This window comes from Pagrus major, chromosome 1 (genome assembly GCF_040436345.1).
Source record: "Pagrus major chromosome 1, Pma_NU_1.0".
In the NCBI taxonomy this organism is placed as follows: Eukaryota; Metazoa; Chordata; class Actinopteri; order Spariformes; family Sparidae; genus Pagrus; species Pagrus major.
The window spans coordinates 26119436-26139315 of record NC_133215.1 but is presented as its reverse complement, the minus strand read 5'-3'; the positions used below and the strand labels follow the sequence as shown (position 1 = coordinate 26139315).

The 19880-nt window shown below is 40.4% G+C and overlaps 1 protein-coding gene across 1 annotated transcript; it reads right to left on the bottom strand.

Annotated features, from left to right (window-relative positions):
- Positions 1 to 3176: 3176 nt before the first annotated feature.
- Positions 3177 to 19610, bottom strand: b3gntl1 (UDP-GlcNAc:betaGal beta-1,3-N-acetylglucosaminyltransferase-like 1). The gene is made up of 11 exons (XM_073469520.1): positions 19494 to 19610; positions 19290 to 19389; positions 17522 to 17586; positions 16386 to 16451; positions 14340 to 14435; positions 9920 to 10015; positions 8385 to 8509; positions 6078 to 6213; positions 5873 to 5941; positions 5584 to 5658; positions 3177 to 4621 (listed from the first exon to the last, which is right to left on the bottom strand). The coding sequence occupies exons 1-11, from the start codon at positions 19599 to 19601 to the stop codon at positions 4541 to 4543; spliced, it is 1017 nt and encodes a 338-aa protein (XP_073325621.1). The 5' UTR covers positions 19602 to 19610; the 3' UTR covers positions 3177 to 4540.
- Between the last annotated feature and the right edge of the window lie 270 nt (positions 19611 to 19880).

Below are 19880 nucleotides of genomic sequence, written 5' to 3'. Positions count from 1 at the left end.
TTTGGGACCATCTCTTGAGAGGGAACACCACAGCATCTATCCTACAAGTCTCTCTGAGCTGTCTTTGTCATATGAACTGTGTGCTAGTATCTGCCTGTTTACATGGAGGATAAAATGTGCAACATTTCTGCATTGGTATGGGTTGCAATTGTATAAACATAGGCAATCCAACAAATTATTGTCATTATGGAGCTTCCCAATTGACCAGCAATTGAAAACATGACGGACAGTGAAAAATCTGGAGGCACATTAAGCGATATGTCAAGAGAAAACAACATAATTGATAAGTCATGACCCAATGTTAGCATTCAACAACTTCCTTGCTAATAGTACAGTCTGATTACATCCCATACAATATCTTCAAATCAATAACAATGTATCTGCAATTTAAATAATCTGAAAAGTAGTTTAACTTGAATTTCACAAAGCTAATTAGCTTTCACAGGAGCATCACCATTTGATTAAGTTTCTGATTTACCTTGTTATATTATAACAAACTGAATAGAACAATAAAGTAAATGATTGTAGAAGGAGAGAGATGTTGAAACAAAGGAATGTGGTAAAGTTCCAGGTGAATGAAAAAGCCTTGAGTGTGTGACCTCTGTCAGCTCTCTTCACCCAAACACACCCAACTTTTATCTCTTTTTCTTATCAGCTGCACTGCCAGAGAGCATACGGCTGTGTAAGTGCATATGTGTGTGTGCATTTTGTTTCTACGTACATGCACGTTTATTTGACCAGCGAGGGCAAGCAGGCTCCAGGGTCAGGGTCATTCATTGTGTGTGTGTGTGTGTTATCAGGTCTGATGTCTGCAGAGAGACAGAGTGTAAACACTGAGTAAAGCTCTGTTTACGCTCTTTCTGAGTCTCTTTCATAGATTCTCCATTAGAGCTCGCTCTGATCATCTACCAAGTGCTTCATCACGAGGGCAGAGTGGGTAAAGCAGACAGGATGTATGTAGACAGAGTGCGGCCTTACTTAAACAAATCACTTTAGTTCGTTACATTCTTAAATATATGGTCTCCATTTGGTGGACATTTATCCAAAGCACCTTATAGCTCAATGACTGCGTATATGAGAGTGACCACAAATAACTGTCAGGCCTGCTGTTCACTCAAATATTTAGCAACAGTCATGGTTAGCAGAGGTGATAAATGTATTCAGCGTGTGTCCAATAAAAAGTTATGAGGGATTAAAAAGCCCAAAAAATGTACTAACACAATGCTAATGTAAATATATGCTAACATGCTGACAATGAAATGTGAACTGATTTTAAGCAAATGCAATGTTTATCATGTACACCATCTCAGTTTATCACGTTAGCCTGCTAACGTTTGATGATTAGCTGCAAACATTAAGTACAACTGAGGCTAATGGGAATGTCATTAGCATAGCATGAATTGATTATTGAATGAAGGTATTTCCAACACTCACCAACTTTTGACCTGATAGTGGAGCTTGAGGAAAATTCAGTGGATCACCAACGTTATCATAATTTATCCACTGGGAGCCATGAATGTACAAAATTATGTGCAAGTTGTTCTCATAGATGTTGAGGTATTTCACAGAATAATGGTTGATCTGAAGGTGGAGGATCACCGAAGTCATCAGGATACGTCCTCTGGGGACCATGGATGTCTGTGCATAGTGTCACAGCAATGCTTCTGATAGTTGCTGAGATCTTTCAGTTGGGACAGACCAACTGACCAGAGCTAGCCTTGTAGCATGAAAAATAAACCCAGTCACCACATACTTAAAGGGTAACTCCATGAATTTTATACACCAGAAAGGTGTGTCCTTTTGAAAAGGAAGAAGAATGTGTGGAATCAAAAAAGGTGTAATTGCTGGTTCTGCAATGCTTTTCCAAACCTGTTGCCTAAATTACCCACAATGCAATTTAGCCTCTGAGTGACATCACTGGAGGCAATTTATCAGATTACATGCAGCTTCCCCTGGAGCCACAAAATACTTTTTTCTTTTTACACATGCAGTCGTACTCCACTTTACACTTTAATGTGTAAAATTGGTGGAGTTACAATCAATTCAAATCTTGCAAATCAGAGCCAAATGATAAACAATTATTAATTGAAAAGAAAATAATCTGCAATTATTTTGATCATTTAAGTTACTTTTTAAGCAAAAATACCAGACAGTAAACTAAATATCTTTACCTTTTAGACTGAAAACAAGCTATTTGAATACTCAACCTTGGGTTTTAGGAAATGTCTCTTCATAAAGACAAAAACAATGAATCAACTAACCAAGAAACTAATCATCAGATCAATCAACAATTATCACTGGTCGCAGCCCTACTGCAAAGAATGACATGTCTCAGGAAAACACCGTCTTGTTTAAGTGTTTGTGTATAGAATTACAGAGGGGGAAGAAGGGTCTAGATGGAGAATGAGTGCTAAGTGGATGTGATATTTTTCTCAGCCCCTACACAGCACTGTACTGTGGGTGGCAGAGGCCTGGGGGTTTTCACCTCAAACCCCAGGCTGAGTCAGGCCAAACAGTCTTACAATTTATCAAAAACAATGAATTCAAGCCAAACTTCTAATATGGTGCAGTGACTCTGTGCCTTCACACCACTGTGCAAATGTACATTCAGTCTATGATAACAAACAAAGGTAGTGAAAATAAAACTTTGGCAGAGTCGAAGACCTCTCTCCAGTTTTTTTTACTGCAACTGCTGTTTCCTTACAAACTGCTGCGGCCAGATTTACAGTAAGGCGGACCACGTCGCCGACCCAGGAAACAACGCGGGAGATTTTGTGGGGAAAGGTCTGTTTACCTTTGGGCAGAAAAACTCCACAGTCTGTGAGGTAAAATAAACTTTTTGTGTGTGTTTATGTATCAGAACTGTTCTCTCTTAAAGAGGTTATTGTTCTTTAGATTTCATAAGAGACCCAGGGAAAGAAAAACAAATACGCAGTATCCATGGTTGTACATTTGTAGCAGATGTGTGTGTGGATCTGATTTTGCACGGTTGCATCAGAGAAGACTGTTAAGAAATCAGTGAACGACTCAGGCTATAAAACATCTCACCCTCAGTAAGTTGAACCTTCTGCGATGACACGCTGATCATTTCCTTTAAAGTTTAAGTATAAAGGTTAGCATATACCAGTCTCAGTCCACACAAGATTAGAAAACACAATATCATTTTATTCCTCCAATGGTCAACACTGGCAATCATCACATCCTCTGGCACGATAAGAGTAAAATATAAAGGCCTTTAATATGTAATTAATTTACCAAAGCATCCCTTCTTGTTTTCTTTCTTGCCAAATCATTCAACTCTGGGTCAGGGTGTGGTGGCCTCTATTAGCTTAAACATCCTTGTTTGAGCTTTTAAAAGGAAAAGTTGTCAAAATATTGTCTTTCTTGCCTATTATTTGATGAGAATATCAAGGCCACTCTCATATCTGCCGGTTGAATATGAAGCTATATCCAGGAGCCTTTGCACAAAGACGAGAAACAAATGGAAACAACTAGCCTGGCTCGAATGAAAGGTATCAAAGTCTGGCTATAAGCACCTCTGAAGCTCAGTTTAATCCACACAAAAACTGAAGTGTAAAAATGAACACAAACTGCACCCATATTGCTATTTTTTTGTACGTATTAATCGACTACTAACAATAATACTATCAATGACTTACAAGCACTGTGTGGTTCTATCTGACGTCACTCAGGCAGAAATAGTAGTATCATCCGGCATTTACCTGAAAGCTACTGTATTGTGACAAGTGACCAAATGAAACAGGTCGTTTCCTTGAATAACATCTCAGTTACAAGTATGAATAGAGACTTCAAACATTCTTGTTCACTGACTTTCCAGAGGGCATTTAAAAATATTACATTTCTTTACTTTTGCACTTCTTACATCTTTTAAATCTACTGTATTTCTAGTTTTATTTACATGATTGTATTTATTTATTTAATCTTTTATAAACTGTCTTATTTCCTGTTTCTTTTTCTAGTTTATGTATTGTTATGCTTTTATGTAAAACACTTTGAATTGCCTCGTGTATAAAATGTGCTTTTCATATAAACTTGCTTTGCCTAAACAGACGTGATATGAAGTGTTAAATACTGAGTTTTAGAGCTATTGGTAGGCTCATTTTGTAACCTTTGGAAAGAACCACGATAGATGTTTCCTCTTGTTTCCGGTCTATGTGCTAAGCTGTCTGCCGTAGCTTCATATTTTATGGCCAGATATGAGATGGTGGTTTCAGTTTTCTCCCAGTGCTGTAGATCAGGTGTGAGGCAGAGAAATCAGGGCTGGGATGTGTCGTTCCATCAACTCTGCCAAGTAAATCTTGAAGAACATTTCCACATTCTTTCCCATGCATAAAAACATCTTTTAACACTTACAATAAATAATAACCATCTCTTTCCTTTGTCTTGGTAGTCTCCATTCCAGTGTTCAGTTCACGTTTCCTGTTATCACCTGCCTGCCAATCCCACAGTCCTCTGCCTTCCTCTCAGCTGCCTGTTAAATCTGCAGGAGTCCTCCTGTCTTCTCTGTCACCCTGAGCAGTCAGTTGAAATGGAAGTAATCTATTCCTTCCTTTAGCTGCAAAGAGTTGAGGTTTTCCTCCAGGACGCCTCCTGTCATGTCCTACACATTGAACAACAATATGAGTGAAGCAACAGGAACAAAAAGCATGGTGGAAGGTCAACACTAAAACACAAGAAAGCATCTAACTCTTGTATTTGCTTTGTCTTTTGAAGGTGCTATTTGTAAGAAAAGTTGATTTTTGAGTCACATTCCCAACGCTTTGGGATTGTAGGACGGGTCGGTCACCATCCAAAAATCAACCTCTCTTACAAATAGCACCTTTAAATGAAGGAATGAAAGTCCTTCATGTCTTCAGTATTCTCTACTGTTTGTTTTACCTACTGAACTACAGTCAAAGGTTATTTACAGTACACTCAGTTTAACAAAGTTCACATGAATTGTATAGTTGTTGATTATATTTATTTGACATCTAGGAATAAAAAAACATGTGATTGAGTCCAGGTGTGAGTGTGTGTGTGTGTGTGTGTGTGTGTGTGTGTGTGTGTGTGTGTGTAATATAGAACAAGAGAGAGGGAGAATGATTGAGTCCAGGTCTCCTTGTCCTCTGACTATAATTACTTCTCCCAATTCCCATAATTGAGCAATTAGTAGCCCCCGTAGGTGGGGTCACTCTGGATTTGATGTCTGAATCTGGCTAGGTGGTAAATAGGCAATTAGTGATTTGGCTGCCAGAACAGCCGTGTGTGTGTGTGTGTATGTGTGTGTGTGTGTGGTATTTTAAATTAATAGAAACTGAACGAAAAGAGAGCACAAAATGTTCAAAACTCGACAGTGGCAAAAACATCAGACGTTTGCACAAGCATCATGTGATCAAAGATCAGGCTGCTGTCTCTACCCATTTCCTGACTGCCCTCTGTGTGTGTGTTTGTGTCTGTGTGTGTGTTATGTCCTGTGCCGGGCACACGCCCTTGATCATTATGTCGTTAACTTAGATTACAGACCTGAGGGACAGGCGGCCAGAAACAGCAAACATACAACACACAAACACGCTTTCTGCTCACCAGTTTAACACAGATAATGAAAGGGGCGGAGGCATCTTTGTAGTGCTGCACTGGGATTTTTGGCTTCGGTCTTTGCTGGAGGGATATCAGGAGAGAGAGAGACAAAAAGCACATATCATTGTTGGTCACAGCTTCATAGAAATCCAATTCACTGGAATAAAGTGGTTGTGACCTTCCGTTTGAATCTTATCTTATGTAGCTTAAAAAGCTCATCCTTGGCTTGAGGACCTTGTTTACATTGAATCACAATAAACCCGTTGTACTTAGTATCCACAGTGGTTGCTCTCACCTTGGATTCCTCATACGTGTAAAAGCCTTTCTGGATCTTGTTCTCATCGACATCACAGAAGGCCTTCACCTGATGAATGAATCAGAATGGTGGTGAAAGTGAAAAAGGAGACGTTTTCCACCAGTTCTACCCACTGATAGGCAGAAAACAGTAAACAATAGAAATAATTTGGCTGGTGTTTCACATCTGACTGGCAGTAACGTACCTTCTCCTGATTGGTCGGGCTGAGGCAGCGGTACAGCTTCCGGCCCTGTTTCCCAGCATTCCATATGGTGAAGCTCTCCCATTGGCTAAGAACTCTCTCCTGCAGGAAGTCCACTCGCAGCTTCCAAATGGTTTCTCTGGAAACAGAGGAGATGAGTACAGGATGAGAGGGTGGATACAAAAGCAGGAAGTGTACACGCTTTAAATGAGAGATGCTGTCAAGATTGTTGGATTCATTGAGTGAGAAAAAGACTTTTGAACTGAGGAAGAGGAGTGGACAGATATACTATACGCAGTGATGGGATATAACTAAGTACATTTACTCAAGTACTGGACTGAAGTACAACTTCAACATACTTTACAATATCAGGCAGGTTGTTATAATGTCATGGCTGATGTTAGGGTGTATATTCCACCATCACCTCCTTCTGGTGACTGAACTGACTATGGAAGATTTCACTAACCATGACTGAATGATATTTAAATGGAAACGATCGCTCAACCCTTGTGTTTAGATCATTTGGCTAAATTGTCGATGTGTTTACAGCCTGTCTGATCGTCTGACTGCTCGTGTTTTTCTCTCGCCAGACTGTTTTAGTGAAGTCGCCAAGTCCCTGGATCTCAGTAATTACTTTGTTGAGCACGATGCTGAAAACAACTGAAAGAAATTAAAGATACAACTTCAGAATTACGACCTAAACCGTATTAAACTGAAACAATCCTCTCTCCTCTTTAAATACATTTTCCAATAGAGTTCACTGTATTTAATAAAAACTAGACAGATTTTACAAGTGGATGGAAAAAATCATGCCTGTTTTAAATTAGCTTGTTTTCCTGTTGCATGCACCTTGACTGATATGCACAGCTGTGCACAGGCCTCACACACACACACGCACACACACACACGCACACACACACCTTTACACTCAGATACGTCTTCACACTTTTCACCCCTTCCTCCTCTCTCTCTCTCTCTCACACACACACACACACACATGCACACACACACCTTTACACTCAGATATGTCTTCACACTTTTCACCCCTTCCTCCTCTCTCTCTCTCTTACACACACACACACACAGGCATGCACTGATATTGAGTAATTATATGGACACATGCACAGGAGGTGCTCCACTCTCATCTCCTGATGTGAGTCTAACAGTGGGCCTCACATGACAAACAAACCCAAACCCACCACCATGGAGGAGCGCGGGTGGTCTCCAGAGTGTCCTCTGTACATTCTCCATACAGGCTTTGATTCTTCTAAGACATGGCAAAAACATGGCAGAGACTTACTATAAACTCTGTCTGTATACACATACTGAAGCCTTCATCCTCCTAATACCCTGCAGATCAAAAGGCAAACACACTTTCACACACTCTGGTGTAGATTCGCATACGCACGCTCACATTTATAAACACAGCCCTTCTGTGTTAAGAAGCCTCTCATCTCAGTTACTCATTGGCACCATCTTAACTTCTTTTAAACACACTTCTCACCTCACCAACATGGCCTCTACAATTACATGTGCGTGTGTGCGACACAGAGAGAAGATGATGGTTTCATTTGACTAAAGAGAGGAAGTAGGTAGGCTGTGGATGAGGAGGGGTGACAAGAAGTAGGGGAGAGTGGAAAGTAGGCTTGAAATAGGCATCCAAAAATAGACAGATGATAGATGAAGACAGAGAGGAGGATGATCGGCAAAGGAGTGCGTCAATGCGGGCAGATATACGAGGAGCGGACAGATGCAGCGGAGGGAGGAAGGAAGGAAGGAAAGACGGGAGGAGGGAAGGAAGGAGGGATAACAGGAAAAGATGGGATGAAAGGGAGAGAGCTGCGGGGGGAGGGAAAACAAGAAAGACCCTCTCCTTTTGGTGTGTTTTACGTTTTGAGGCACACCTGCAGACTCTACATGACCTTGCTGAAGTGCAGGCAACAGCAGGAGTGATAGGTCCTTCACACACCCACCCACAAACCCACCCACACACATACACACACACACACATACACAAGCATCAAGCTCAGATTCCCTCCCAACAGTGTGTGAGAGATACTGAACATTCCAAGCGGAGAAGAAAACAGGTTGAAATTCCTGATTAATATGCTGGGAAAGTGTCAGGAACTCCAAAAACATTCTAAAAATCTGAAGATTACGAGACATGGGTCCGTGTGTGTGTGTGTGAATTAGTGTGTGAGAGTATCAGTCCCTGAGAAAATCTGGGATGCCAGCAGGCAGCTGTGAGTAGGTGGAGGATCAACGCTGTGTCCAAGTATGTGTGTGTGTGTGTTTGTGATGGGGACTGACTCTTTCACAGAGTGTGTGGCAGCCTGCTCGTGGTAACGGTACACCAGCTGGCACTGATCGACTCTGGCCACGCCCCCTCCTTGGCGAATACTCTGGTAGAAGAAGAGCAAGTCCTCCGGTACTCCCTGGAGAGGGAGAAGTAAAGTGTGACAGGATCAACATCAGTATTACAGTTCTATATTAGAGCCCGATTGATGCATCATATGGCCGTTATTATTGGCTGATACTGGCCCACCACAGATACATTGTATTGGCAAACATTTTGTTGGATATGCACTGATATGAGATAAAGTTATTTATAATTATTAAATTCCCAGTAAAGTTTACTGTTTCTGTGCACTGATGTCATTTTAGACAATAAAGTTTATTGTTCACCTGTAAAATATCCTGCATCCACACACTGAAATCTGAATGTTGGTTCAGTCCGTTCAGGTAAGAACATAAGATAAATGAAGTCAAAGAGCAATTGTTTAAATGAACGTTTTAGTATCCTGATTATTGTCTGAATTGCCATTTTGTTTCATTCACTCAGCCTGACATTGTTCAGTTCAGTTCAGCTCAGACTTTTATTGTCCCTCGAAGGGAAATTTGACTTACAGAAGTGGGTAAAAACACAAACATAACATACAAGAGGACATAAGACATCCCGATAGAATAACAACCAAAAGAAAATAAAATGCAAGTGTTCAATCCATTGGAATGGTAGCGATAATAAAGTGCTGCCTAACAGTGCAGTTAAGGTTTTAGAGCAAAAAAAAGTGCATTTTTTCCACTTGGAACAAAGGAAAGTTCACACCTATTGCTCTATTGCTCCTCCAAGAGTGGATAGTCAGAGCAAGCCAAGATCGACCTTGCCATTTGTCCGTCTTAAATATCTGACATAGAAAGCTGCTGTGTGCCAATTATTTTGCTGGCAGTTTTTATACGATATTGGACAGCCGATTTTTGTCATGCCCTGAAAGATTACCATACCAGGAGATAAAACCATCAGTGTGTCCATGATTTCTCTGTGGGAGGAGCAGACATTTTGTTTTGTTTTCCCCAAACCAATCCAGGCCACTGGAAAGTGATGTGTTTTGCGGCGGATATGAGCAATCAACTTCATGTTTTTCACCTTGATCAATAACAATATGTTGATTTAAAGGGGAATTCCACCAATTTTACACATATTTACAGATGTTGTGGAGAACCACTGCATTCATGAAAACAGCTGCATCAATCTTATCTGTACTTGTTTTCTGTTACTATTTTTCACGAATGTCACTATACAGCTAGCTATATAGGAAGATTCTTACGTTCTTACTTAGCTCTGGTTGGTCAATTGTTTCTCTGATTGAGGGAACAGCTGTCACAAAGAGAGGTTTGGAGCCAGGCAAACATTTTAAAATAAAGTGAGCAGAAAATGGAGCTTAACTGAGGGTGGATTGACACTTGGACTGTGTTAAATTAGGGTAAGCAAGAAAGACATAAACGAGAAAGAAACACTAACACAGAGTGAAAAGTCTTTGGGAGCAGTTTTGGGTGTGAACTCTGACCTTGCCTCCCTCGTCAAACGGTCCGACCTTCAGGAACCAGCTCCTCGAGCAGAACCATGTTGGCATGACGACTGTGGGCCCATGAGACGTGTATACCTGAGACACAAGAACAGTTCAGACTATGTGCACAACATTTGAACATATACAGGCTATAAATCACATAATAATTGTCATATACTACTGTATACAGTGTTCATACTGGTCCCTGTGATGGGACCAAGTTTTGTACATTTTGCTGTCAAACCCTTGAAGATCAACGATGAATTTGTCGAAATGCTCCATGGAAATGTTTACTCAGAGAACTCAGGATACAACATGTCTATTTTTAAATGTCTTGCTCTATTTTAAACATAGTTGAGCCAACATTAAGTGTGTTAGTAATGTGTTGGGTCACTGCAAGTCAAAAGATATTCCCTCATTTGGTGCACTGACAAGGACAGGTTAAATAAGATTATAGACACGAGAGGTTAAGAGGGAACTACAGGACATGAGTACAGCTGATAATACAGTATTAGATGCTGAGAGTATAAATAAAGTTTTATCATTTTCATATAAAAATCGCTTCATGTTAAATGCAAACAAACAAACAAACAAACAAACAAGTCTGCACTCGGGCTTCCACAATCAAATCCTGAAAGAGTGTAATTAGATTCATCCTCATCATGCTCCCCCTCTCTCACACACACAAATACACACACCCGGTGCAGGAAACAACGTTTTATTTCAGCTTTAACAATAAAATAAATTCTTGTCGTGGTTAGAGACCATAACATTAATATCAGCTAAAACCTCTCCCGGATTTGGCAGACAGCTCGGGGATTTTTCCCAGTTGGCTTTCAGGAACAAACAGTCAAATCTGCGTAAGTTAACTTTGAATTCTGCAAACAAAACAGGTTAGAGTGCAGCCACATGAGCTCTCTTACAGAAGTGCGCGCTTCCTGGAGTGTGCAGGGGAAGGATACGAAATTCCACCCTCTGGCACGTGATCATTGACTAATGAGTTTGTTTTGGCCTCTCTTTCTCTTTCTAACCACAACCTCTTTAATACACCAGGACCACTTTACGGCCTCTAAAACTCTTTCTCGTTATACCCCCACCTCATGCCTACGCATCTCTCCAGACCCCCACCCCTTCTTGTTCCTTATTTTCATCTGTGTGTGAGTGAGTGTAAGTTTTTTTGTTCAGCAGCAGTGTTGCGTTTTGAATCGGAGGGTCATTCCAGGTGGATGTTTCTTCGTCACAAGTGTTCCAAATGCTGAGCTTATATATCTGTGTGTACATGTGCATGTGTGTATGATTGTTCTTATTGGAAGTGGAACACTACTGCATAACTGAAATGCATCACAGATGAAGAAAATTGTGAAAAACATCTGGATTCAGCCAGTCGAACAGCTGGACAGAATCGAGTGAGTGAGTGTGTATGTGTGTGTGTCCACCTACGTACCACTCCTCTCCCTTCTGTTGTAATATTGCAACATTTTGCAGATGTATGCTGTGGCCAAAAGCATGAATAAGAGGAATAAGAATGAGTTCTGGGAAACCAGGGGACAGAAAGGGGGAAAAAGTCAGCGTGGATGGGAGAAGTAAGTGGGGTTGGGCAGGTTTAGGATAACCATATCTAATGTACTACAGATGAACGCTCAGGTTCCAGCTCTGGATCAGGTTAAACAAGCACCACCCTGTGTAAATCTCTGGTTTAACTCCGTTCGATTCAGTTTCTTTTACCCAGAAACAGAAAGTAAAGGCACATAAAGTGAAGCAGGAGAAGGGGAAGGGAAAGGAGCTGCTTTTAAGCCCGCAGAATCAATGTATGATCTCATTCTCATGCTCCATGAAACTTAATATCATATAAATATCCTGGAATGTCTGCTAAGGAGTTATGCAGACGGTGTGTGTGTGTGTGTGTGTGTGTGTGTGTGTGTGTGTGTGTGTGTGTGTGTGTGTGTGTGAGAGAGAGAGTGAGTGAGTGTGTTTTAGAGAGAGCGGGTCCAGGTTGTCTTGTATCCTTGGTGACAGTGTGTTTTGTTCAGTTGATTTCCATCTCTACATAAATAGAAAAACTGCCAGTGGTTTACTTTTTATATCACTCGCTCCCTTATCATTTGGTGATTAATGGGACTATTTTGTGTGGTCAAAGTATTTAGTTGTAAAAGTTGAAAGTGTAAAGATTTTCACTTAAAAACACCTTGTGTAAGATATGGCTTACTTCAAAGGTCACTCCAAACAAATAGGGGGCAGAATATCATCTAACTATAAAGGAAAGAGTCGCTGTCCATCTGCCTGCTGTATGTATCTACTTCACACATGGCAGGGTGCTGCTGAGGACCCAAGGAAGCCTGGTGTCAAATTTGGTGCAATTTGGACATGTGAAATGTTCAATATAAAAGCTTTCAATAAACAGCGAACACTACTCTGTGCGACAGCGGCAGCGCAGTTTCAGCGCTCTGGCTTCATGACTCTGCAGACTAAAGGGCTCACATGTGATCCCCCCTCTCGTGATCTCATGGGGAAGCAGATGTAAACAAAATGTTGCATCAGTGTGGTGCAACAACTTGCAGAAGGTTACATGAGTCTGGAAGAGTTAGGTGACACAGTCAAAAGGGGTTGTCTATTCTTCAGCGAGAATTGGAGGTGAGATTTGTTGAAGTTTCTGTCTGCAGAATGCTAGCTAACGTTAGCCTAAAGTGCTAAAAAGTTCATCATTGCTTGGCGAAACTGTCAGCTGCCCTGGGATGCCTCTCTCATTTGTTGCTGTATTCTGGCTCGGAAAGTACGGATGTAATCATGCAGATTTTAAACCATAAATATCAAAAACGTTTGCTATTATCTTGGCGGCCCTGATGGGCCTGTGAGCAGTTCAGTTCAGGAGTTGGCCTGGGCCGGGACCTTGGATCAGAGGAAGATTGTGGTGTTTACACCACGGGCAATGGAGCCCAGCTCAACCAGGATCAGCAGCCTCCAAGTGAGCGCGGCTGGACGCTGAACTGAGAAAAAACAGAACAGACAGGTCCCAGTTTGAAGACGGGTGATTTACTACGCCTCCGACAAGGACTCTGACTCCAAGAATGAATTAGACGGCAGGCAGGGACAAGAAAAAAAAGGAGTTAAGCGGGAGAGGAGTGAGAGGAAGTACGGTCTTCACATCTTATTTTCACATCTGACTCAGTGACCTGAGGATTATTTTGACAGAACCAGAGGTGATTGTTGGAACAAAGGAAAGACAGACAGATTCTGTGAATTTTGCTTTGTTTCTGTCAAGTTGGAATGAAGTGTGTAACAAAGCAAATCTTGGAGTGAAATTTGAATTCAGATGGTGTACAGTTTTTTTGTTTTCTGTTTAGTAAGGAAAACATTCTGAAGGTTTATTTTGTTTATTTCTATGGAAGAAAAAGCTAAAAGAGCTTGTGAAACATAGAAAACTATCCACTCCAATACAAATCCCAGCTGAAACAACAGGGAGCTGTCAGATAATCACCTCTTGTGATACAAAGTGGTTTTACAAAACATGAGGGGCTGCAGCTAGCTGGTTAGCATGCTAACTTCAGTAAACATCTCTGTAACACAATACATAGACGTCTCTTCACACTCTGCTGATAATGTTAGTTCATCTTTTGAATAATTTAAATTAAAGTTATGTTTATATTTTCATATTGTCTGATGTTGTCATATAGTATTTCATATCTGTATGTTTTTTTCTGATATAAACTGTCTAAACATCAACATCAGTTTTGCCAATCGCAGTGTAATATTAAAGTTTAATTACAGCCAACACCAGATGCCAGAGTAGTGACAATGTTATTAGTTTTATTATTTGAAATGGTCTGATTAGGTGATATTACAGGCAAGACATGTCAGATGACACTTGGATCCTGACCATTCAGAACTTGCCATCTTCATTTATTTCACATCTGCGACGGCAGGAAGCTCTAACTCCAGCTGCTCTGGCCCAACAGCAGCCATTTTTCTGTTCTGGTCCATAAAACAAGCTGAGGCCGAGCTTTTAAATTTTGGCGATGGATTTATTTACAGTAACTATACTGTTGTCTTTAGTGATGCTAATACGTGGCAACTTTCACACAGCAGTATACTACAATAAGCACTGTATCAGTTGAAACAAAAACACTATAAAATGAACTTTTCCACTGCCAACAGTTTCCACTATGGACTACCCTCAGCAGACAGCTGGCAGTGTGACAGTCTGTTTCCTCTGGTGGGACTGAGATGGACAGAGAGATGCTGCGTCCTCCGTCCAGCCCGCTGCCACATTTCCGTGGAAACTGCAGACAGCAGGTACGTATCCTGTTTCTGTCTGACCTGGTCGCTGCCTGGCACATGACCTCTTCCATACACACAAACACACATACACAGACATAGCATGTGTGCCCAGACACACACACTGTGCCATGCTGGGGGTATTTACCTGTGTGATGAGCTGATCCTGACTGATTGTGTTGATCCAGCGGGTGTAACGCTCAGTAGACCCCTCTGGAAGCCTCTGTACTTTACAGCCAATCAGCTATCATGAAAACACACATACATGTACAGTATATATGAGCATGGCATGCTTTTTTCTGTCAGAAACCACTGGAAACATTTACAGAAATTCTGGAAAATGCTGCCATACATGTAACTAGAATCTTTTTTTGTCATGGGTTGGTCTAACGCTTTAATTCACTTCTGTTTTGGACAGTATGACCTCAAAATAAAGGTACAGCTTAACAGTCTAACAATCAAAAAAAACACATCAATGTTTAAAGGTCCAGTACACAACATTCAGCCAGGTCAGGAAACAACTGTTTGCAATGTAAAGATGTAGTGGAGTAAAGACATCCTGAGCTGACAGTGATGTCACACTCCCTCTTTGTGTCTTCTGTTTTTTGTTTTGGATAGCCGGTCCGGCCCGCACGTGTACGTTAGTGCATGTGAGCCCCCTCCCTCCAGAAGCTTTGGACCACTCAGTTTATAGCTACAGCGAGCAGGGTTGGGGACAAACACCACAATCAAGACTGCATTTGCATGAAAATAGGTCTACCTACCCTTCAATACTTCAAAAGTAGCCCAATTCCACAGGAAAACCGCAGGAAAACCGCAGACTTCCTCGCAAAGCAAATAATAGCCAAGGCGTACATCCTCTTGCTCGCTTAATGTACTTACATCGTCACTTGACGTTGTCACCAAAAGGGTAACTATATTCCGTTATCTCCTGTGTTGAGGGGATGTTTTTTTTTCTTTTTTTGGCATTTCTAGTGGCCACCATAGTTTCTCCTATACGTTTGGTGAGACTAGATGTATTTGGTGGTTGCAATCTCCAACCTCACCACTAGATGCTGCTAAATCCTCCCCACTGGTCCTTTAAATAATCAATTAGTTGATGGATGGAAAACTAATTTACAACAAATGTATCAGTTAACTGTTCAACTCATATACATAAATACAAAAATACCAAAAACTTGCTCGTTCCAGCTTCTCAAATGTAAATATCTGCAGCATTTATTTGCCGTGTATGATAGCAATGTGAATATCTTTAGGTTTTGGGCAATTTTTTTTGACAAAACATGACATTTTTAAAATGTCACAGTTGGCTCTGACAGCTTGTGATGGGAATTTTCCTGACATTTTACAGGTCAAACAATTCATTGATGAAAACAAAGGTTAGTTAGATCAACATTATGTAGAAATTGGCATTTTGTGTGATTTGGCGCCCCCCACTGTTACACCACTCTTGTATACAAATCCCAGGTCTATCAATGTGTCAGACGTAACGTAGGTGCTAACTACAAACAAAACTCATTACGTTATAACAATGTTATGTGTTGAGAACTTGTATGTTGAAGTAAACATGTATGTAACACTGTGATCCTACCCTCTCACTGAAGTTACATAGTGCAGAAACAAGTGATAGGGGGGCAGAGTGGCTGAGACAGAGACACCATTCACCCTATTACAAGACACTGTACCATCAACGTGTAGTATATAGTGATAGTATAACAATAAAGAGAGGCTTACATAAAGAAGAGGGAGTAAACACAGAACTGAAAAATAAAACAGGACCACATATTTATCCAGCACCATAAAATATTACAGTCATAACAGCGGGAGTCAGGTTGTTTGTGCGGGGCAGCAAGCCTGCTGTCTCCATGCTGTCTCCCTCACTTCCCTCACACACATGACCTTTAACCTCTGACCTGGCAGGCCACAGAAAGCATCAACACCGGATACTCACACCGTTATGCATGCCAACTGCATAGAGACACACACACACACACACACACACACACACACACACACACACACACACACACACACACACACACGCTCACTGACTTGATTTTTAGGGAGGGATTGGTCAGAGAGAGAAAGGGAAGAGGAGGGAGGGACGTAAGGAGAAAAGAAAGGGAGGAGGGGTGAAGGCAGAGTGAAACAGAGGGAAGGAAGTGAGTAAGCAAATACTTGAGGGAAAACTTACAGAGTTTGGGTGGAGGACAGACGCCTCATATTGCAGACGAACTCTTTCAGGCAACATAACATCATCCTGGAAAATGAAAGATTATCAGTTAACACACAGATGACATGTTAATTATAGTAAATATAGTTTAGGTTTCACCATTAACTTATATGTGAGCTGCCAGTATCTACAGTATCTATCTAGAGACAGAGAGCCCACGAATAGCTAGATAAACATCTATTTCAGAGTGATAGGTAGGCTGTGAGCAAGCCAGCTTTATTAATCTCGACAGGGAAACTGCAGTTTTACAGCAGCTACTTCACATAAGATATAATTAAAATGCCGACATAAAATAACTTATTCATAAAATGGAGACACAAAAACATGAATAAATTAAGAAACATCACGATTGTAATACCCGTATACTTAAACTAAAATAAACAACACATTATTTTCCTGGACTTTGTGTGAAGAAAGAAGACAGATGTTTATGAAAGAGTATTTGAATGAAGAGACACAGATAAGTTTCACTTTGAGGTTTCAGAGGAAAAGGCGCACCAGGATATGAACAGTGTTGATCAGCAGGACAGAATTAAATGTACGAGAGCAAAAAGAAGTTGACTGTTTTCTGAGAAAGCAATCTTATTTTCATTGAGTTTTCATTTAATTCTGGCAACAGTCTATCAGCAGAAAAATAGTCTTTGATATACTGTATGACTCAGAAACAAAATAAAGATGAATGTGAGATCACAAATTCAGATGTTGTGGCCTTCGATTTGCAGTTTTAATAACTCAGCCTTCGGACAAGCGACCTCAAAGCACTGACAGCAGACATCCACATGAACATACACATATTAAACACACACACACACACACACACACACACACACACACACACACACACATATATATCAAGTACGTCTCTCAGGTCATTAGTCATGTGTTCTGACAGGTCTGACAAACAGTCACTGAGCTGCTGATGTGTCTACGTACAGCCTGTATATTTGGACAAACCAACATGATCTAATTAGTTTTGACTCACTACTGTATGTGTTATGGAAAACATCTGGAGAATGAAATGAAACATGCTCTCTCTGACACACACACACACACACACACACACACACACACACACACACACACACACACACACTTACCGCATCCTGAAAGCACAAGTACTGTCCACAGCTCTGAGATATTGCCTTATTCTTGGCATATCCCACTGAAAGAAAAAACAAAACTGTATATTTATGTGTGTGTGTGTATTTTGTGTATTTCTATTATGATATTCAATCATTACACATGTGGCAACATCAAAAATAACCTAATCACAGTCACATACATGAGGCAGGGAGCCCATCACAGTGATCACAACGCTGTTTTATTTCTGTCAAACATTATTGATCCCTGATTAGTCTTCAGGATATAAAACTAAACTATAAACTTTTGAAACTAAACAAATCAAAGCTTCTACATAATCACTAAAGATGTTTTCACATCATTTAGATTTTTTATGAACAAATAAATGCTAACAAAGTGAATTTTATGCATGCAATATACGTAGGCTTTAAAAAAAACCCTGCTCACTAAAGTGACATAAAATTACAGTGTAATTTAATTCAAACATCTGATTATTTCCCATTGATGTTTTAAATGAAAGACTTGAAATGCAAAACAAAATTAATTTACTGTTTTCTATTTAAGATTTAAAGTATTTCCATTCCAGCTTTTCTATTCCCCACTTTGAGTTTAACATTTGATGTTTCCCTCGTCTTTCCACTGCCATTTTCAGTTTCATCTGTACAATTTAAGCTTCCGGTTGGAGCATTTCCATTTAAGGTTTTGCATTTTAAATTTCACCTTTTACATTTTCACTTTGAAATTTCGAATTATCATTTTACATTTCAAATTTTTCAATTTCCTTTTTCTTTTTAAGTTCAATCTTGGCCTGATTATTCCTAGTTGGGTGGTGAAATAATAAGATTATTAATTATTAGTATAAATCTGGACTTTTAAGTATAATAATGACCAAAAATATCCTCCATGCAGAGGATGCTTATTTGTTAAGCATCCTCTGCATGGAGGATATTTATAATATTTGTGACTACACAATTTCTGCATTTCTCCACCTGTATGAATCTGATACACTCTCGCTCAGTGTTGACAAAGATTGCTTGCGTTTTTGCACCCTTACATGTACTTGTGTACACGAGCATTGTCCATAGTGACTCTAGTGAAGTTTAAACAGACGTTGGAGTGCAATATCATCAGAGCAGGGTGTCTGGTGCAGGTACATAAGAGCACAAATGTCCACAAATGAATGCTGGGGCCAAACCAAAACAGTGCTTTAATAGTCATGAGCAAAACCTTTAAATAAATGCTAAAATCAACTGGAAACCAACGAAGCAGTGCAAATATGTCCCATGTCACATATCCTACTTGAATGGATCACCAACATATGTTACTCATTTCCTTCAGTCACTCACTGTATTACAAGCATGTTTGACAAGTTAATCTAAACTCAAGGTCCACTTACTAGCTTTTTCTCAACTATAGTCCTTCCCTGCAAAAATACTAACTACAGTCTATTGACAGATAACATTGGCCGTCTGTGAACACCAGACCCAAACTGGTCACAGGATCTTCTGGGAAGATGTCACTAGAGTCTGGGCATATGGTTGAAAGCTTGTGAAAGGCTTGTGAGCTTTGAGTATCATGTGTTGTGCTCAAATTTTGGCAAAGTTTAACTGATTTTAGGACCATTTCTCCTTAAAAACTGTCTGATCAATTCCTTTCATTTGTCTATTCTTTAGGTCAATATCTGGCTTCATATGTAAAAATGAACTGCTGAAGTCATAGTCTGACCAGATTATCCAATCAGGAGCTGGAATTGATTGCTGATCAGCAACCTAAAAGTCTACTGACCTCCTCGGGGTTGTGCAGAGTCGTGACCAGAGATCACTAAAGAGATGCCCCTCGCCTCCAGCCTCTCCCTCCAACCCTCCACCACTTTCCTGGAGTCATCCTTAAGGACCCACACATACACAGAATTTGAACTTCAACTGAACTCTCATATTCTGAGACAAATGAACTTCTCGCACTACTAAATGCGCCAACAAACCAACTCACAGTGCTTGCGTCGTCAAAGACAGACAGCTCCATGGTTCCAGTGAAGTCTTGGTGTAACACGGCCTGCAGACATTCATCCAGCCAGCAGGATGCATTGTACATTGGCATGACAATACTCTGATCTCAGAAAACACAGAGAGGGATTTTACAGTCAGTGCAAGCGGCAAAAAATAAAAATAAATAATAAATAAGAGAAGTTAAATTGGAAAATGGATGAAACTGCTGCTTGTGACACTTCTTAAAGATGATTTGTGATTGATTTCTGGGACAAATGATTCAACAGATAGCTTAATTTAACGGTGTACCAGTGTTTAAAAGAAGACCTTTGTTCTTATATTATCTCAGTACATCACTGTGTGTGGGAGAGTGTCAGTCTGTCACCCACCA